At 38.7% G+C, this 3,746-nt stretch overlaps 1 protein-coding gene across 1 annotated transcript; it reads left to right on the forward strand.

Moving 5' to 3' along the window:
- The first annotated feature begins 208 nt into the window (after positions 1-208).
- On the forward strand, positions 209-2,408 carry LOC103137586 (protein ariadne-2-like). Its single transcript, XM_007551394.2, has 4 exons — positions 209-401; positions 527-627; positions 1,407-1,562; positions 1,658-2,408. The coding sequence occupies exons 1-4, from the start codon at positions 326-328 to the stop codon at positions 2,162-2,164; spliced, it is 840 nt and encodes a 279-aa protein (XP_007551456.1). The 5' UTR covers positions 209-325; the 3' UTR covers positions 2,165-2,408.
- The last annotated feature ends 1,338 nt before the right edge of the window (positions 2,409-3,746 follow it).

The raw sequence follows: 3,746 nt of genomic DNA on the forward strand, positions 1-3,746 counted from the left end.
GAGAGTTGGCCACTTTATTTTTCAATGTATTTGTGATGTTTAAAGGCAAAAACAACAAACAGCTTCCATTCCAGAAGGGGCACAGCTGACTCTGTGGGTGGGTAATGCCCCCCAATGCCCCCCCACGCCGCCGGCCTGCGCCCCCCATGCATCTGCTCTTCTTTCCATGTGGGCGTATCTTCAGCGATCAGCTGTAAAGTGAAAGTCACAGAACTCGTAAAGAATAACCGGGGCCGAAATCGAAAGAGTTCCCTTCTATTAGACCTAAAATAATATAAAGTTGATTGTTTTCTGCATCGCAGCAGAAATCAAGAGACCTTTCAAGATGAACGACAGAACTAAGCGCTACAACCTGAGCGACTCTACAATCCGATTCACGGCTGAAGAGGATCAGTTTGACTGTGAGTGGCTCGTTTCAGTTCATCAGCTCTGTAGCTACAAGTTTTCAATGTATTTGTGATGTTGTTTAAAGTATGTGTAGTGTGTATTTAAAAATACCGGAGGATCTCATGGGATGTTTCTGCAGTTCTGTGTGAAGGTTTTGATTCCCCGAGAGCCCGGATGTCCTGCGGACATGTGGTGACCCCGATGTCTCTCACGAAGTGGTGCGAACAACTGCTCAAACAGGTGGGATATGACGGTGACCTCACATTCAAAACCGAAAATACAAAAAAAAAAGAATTGTAAGCTAGTTTCGTGGAACTATTTTTATTCTGATTAAGATGAAAAGTGATGATGTGATCGGGTCCGTGTTGTTTATTTTCAACATGTATTTACCGCTACAGAATGATGCTGACAGCTATTTTTTTCGGATCTGGTTTTCTTGTCTTTAAATACATGAAAAATAAAATTTTCCATAAATATTAAAATCTTATTGAAGAAAATGTATTTATCCTCTCTTTCAAAACATTTAGTTTCCTTTATTTGAGTTGATACCCGACTTCCAATGTACAGAAACAGAGAATAATCAAAGACAAAACCTTCAGAAATCTTTTAATTCTACCACAATACACTCATGTGTTTAAGAACGTGTCTGTAATTTCAATTAAATGAATAATTTTTGCTTTCAAATGTGAAATGTAAAATATTTTATTCTATGTCTTTTATTCTTTTTAATTGAACTAAACTAAACTAAATGGATATTTGTTGTTTCTGCTGCTTTTAGTTTATTAACCTTCGACAGATTCACTGTAAATTTTTTAACTCTAACTTTCCAAAAACAAGTTCTCAACTGTGAATTCTAGAGTTAAAGAGCATCTTAATATATCACTGTATTTTCTGTGTTGACATAGCATTTTTAACAGAATATTGTTGAAAGGAATTAAGGAACCTTCCTATCAGATTGTTAAACGTGTCTATTTTTTTTATCTTTAATCCTGATCATTTCTGTGATTATTTAAATAAAGGGAAAATCCAGGTTTGTGTGCGGTCAGTCTGGCTGTGATGCTGAGTGGTCTTATCGAGAGGTTTGTAAAATGGCCCTGCTGACCCCTGAAGAAAGGAAGAACTTTGAGACGACGATGGCCCTGAATGCTGCTGCCAGAGATCCTAACACAAAGTTTGTAAGTATCTTATTAATGACGTAATGATAACTGCACACAGGCTTGAGTCTGACTCAAATCCTTCTGTTCCCCGTCTTTCCTCCCACTCCTGACAGTGTCCAGGCTGCATGACTCCTGTGACCAGAGGGAGCAGCTCAGACCTCTATGTCTGCTGCCAAGTGTGTTCAGCAAAGACCGGACGCAGCTTTGGGTTCTGCTGGCAGTGTCTGAGGGAGTGGAAAGGTCAACAGCCTCGATCCGACCGCTGTGAAAACGACGACTGCCACAATTCTGCCCTGAAGACGCTGAGAGAGTGTCCAGAAGTCCAAATTGAGCTAACGGGAGGAGTCAAAGGGTGTCCGTCAGTCCGTGCCTGTCCCACCTGCGGCTCACTGATCCAGCACACTGGGATAGGATGCAAAAATATGAAATGTCCCCAATGTAAGATGTCGTTTTGTTTTGGCTGCCTAAAGACTGGTAGCTGTTGTGGACTTTGCCCCGGTGGCATTGCTCCTAGGCAGACATCTATTCCTGTGTGGGATGGACGTCTGTTCCACATGGGAATAGACAACTATTCCTGTGTCTATAGTAATAGAAAGAGGAATGCCTGTGTGCTGTGTTAAGAGATGTCTATTTTATTCTATGTCCATGATGTGATGTATTCATGACGATGTGATACATGAGCTCCTACTGTTTGCTATTTACATGCTTGTTCTTGCAATCCAACTTTTGCAACAATTTGAACAATCTTTGTACTCTGCTTATCACAAAGTAGTTTCCAAATAAATCTTGTCATGTTGTGAAATGTATGATTATGAAACTACAATAGATTAAACACCTATTAAAGAATGTCCACAAGAATACGTAGCTTTTTGTGCTGTTTGATGCCTTTATTATTGTATTTGCATCAAGTAATCCTTTCATATTGTGTGAGAGTTTGAATAATTTAGACAGTGTTTAAAGAACCAGAACACATAATGTATCCAGGACATCAGCCACAAATGTTGTTTCTCTTGTGACCTTTGAACCAAAGAAAACTTCAGACATGTCTTACATGGGTGAAGGGGAAAGACAACTGGAATATTATTCAGTGGCTTAATGTCTTATTTTCACATGAAGCAAATTTTGCATTTCATTTGGAAATCAAGGTGCCCGAATGAGGAACTCGACAAGTTTCTTGACCTAAACCTGATAGAGAATTTATTGTAGTCGAGAAAAAATGTTACTAGATACAACAATTTAAAAGACCAGAATACCGCTGTAAAAAACAACAACTTGATAATCAGTTTGATAAATTGTGACAATCAATATATTTAACATTGTCCTTGGTACAGTTGTTATAAGTTACACCAAACCAGTCAAAAAGGTTCTAGAAACAGCCACATCTCTGAGCAGGGAAAGAGATTTTAACAAGGTGGAGTGAGATTATATTTTCTTTACTCAGATTAATTAAACTAATCAGTGAATAAGCACTGACTCCACAGTCTCCCCTACACCTGCTTTTCTTCTTTCTACTGGCAATAGCTAATGATGTGGAAGAAAACATAATCATCACCCAACATTTAGTTTGAACCACTGAAGAAGACATGATGCCTCCATGCTTTTAATATTGTTCATGCCAAACTCTGACTCTTCTGATGTGAAGGTCACTTGAAGAAACAGGTAACATTCTTCAGATCTTTCAATGTTTAATTTTTGAGAACCAAAACTGAAAACTGTAGTCAAAACTTCCTTATTGTAGCAAAACCTCAATGCGGTTTTCTGTTGCTGTAGTTCTTCTGCTTCAACATCTAGTCCATTCTGAGACGATGTTCTGCACAAATGTTATGTGAGCTACTGTTTCCTTTTTTAAATCTGAAACCAGTCTGTGCACTCTCTCCTGACATCATTGAGGTATTTTTATCCACAGCTGCTGTTCTCTTATTTGAACTCATTCTCTCTAAACACAGAGGAAACTGTGCATGAAAACCTCAGTAGTTTCTGAAAAACTCTTTCCAGTCATTCTAGCATCAAGAAGCCATGATCCAAGGAATAACAACTTAAAATAACTCTTCCTCATTCTGATGCCGACTTTGAACTTTATCAGTTCACCTTAAATGCACCCAAGTCACAGTTTCATAGAAAACTGCTGCTGCCACAATACTGATTGACTCTTCAGTAGGAAAATAACAGAAACTAAACATCATGAGCCAAGTATTTTAGGTA

This window comes from Poecilia formosa, unplaced genomic scaffold, assembly GCF_000485575.1.
Source record: "Poecilia formosa unplaced genomic scaffold, Poecilia_formosa-5.1.2 Scaffold41, whole genome shotgun sequence".
NCBI lineage: Eukaryota > Metazoa > Chordata > Actinopteri > Cyprinodontiformes > Poeciliidae > Poecilia > Poecilia formosa.

Coding starts and splice junctions, on each gene's coding strand:
- LOC103137586 (XM_007551394.2), top strand. CDS start 326: ATGAACGACAGAACTAAGCGCTACAACCTGAGCGACTCTACAATCCGA. Junction 402..526: donor TGAAGAGGATCAGTTTGACT/GTGAGTGGCTCG, acceptor ATGTTTCTGCAG/TTCTGTGTGAAGGTTTTGAT. Junction 1,563..1,657: donor GAGATCCTAACACAAAGTTT/GTAAGTATCTTA, acceptor CACTCCTGACAG/TGTCCAGGCTGCATGACTCC.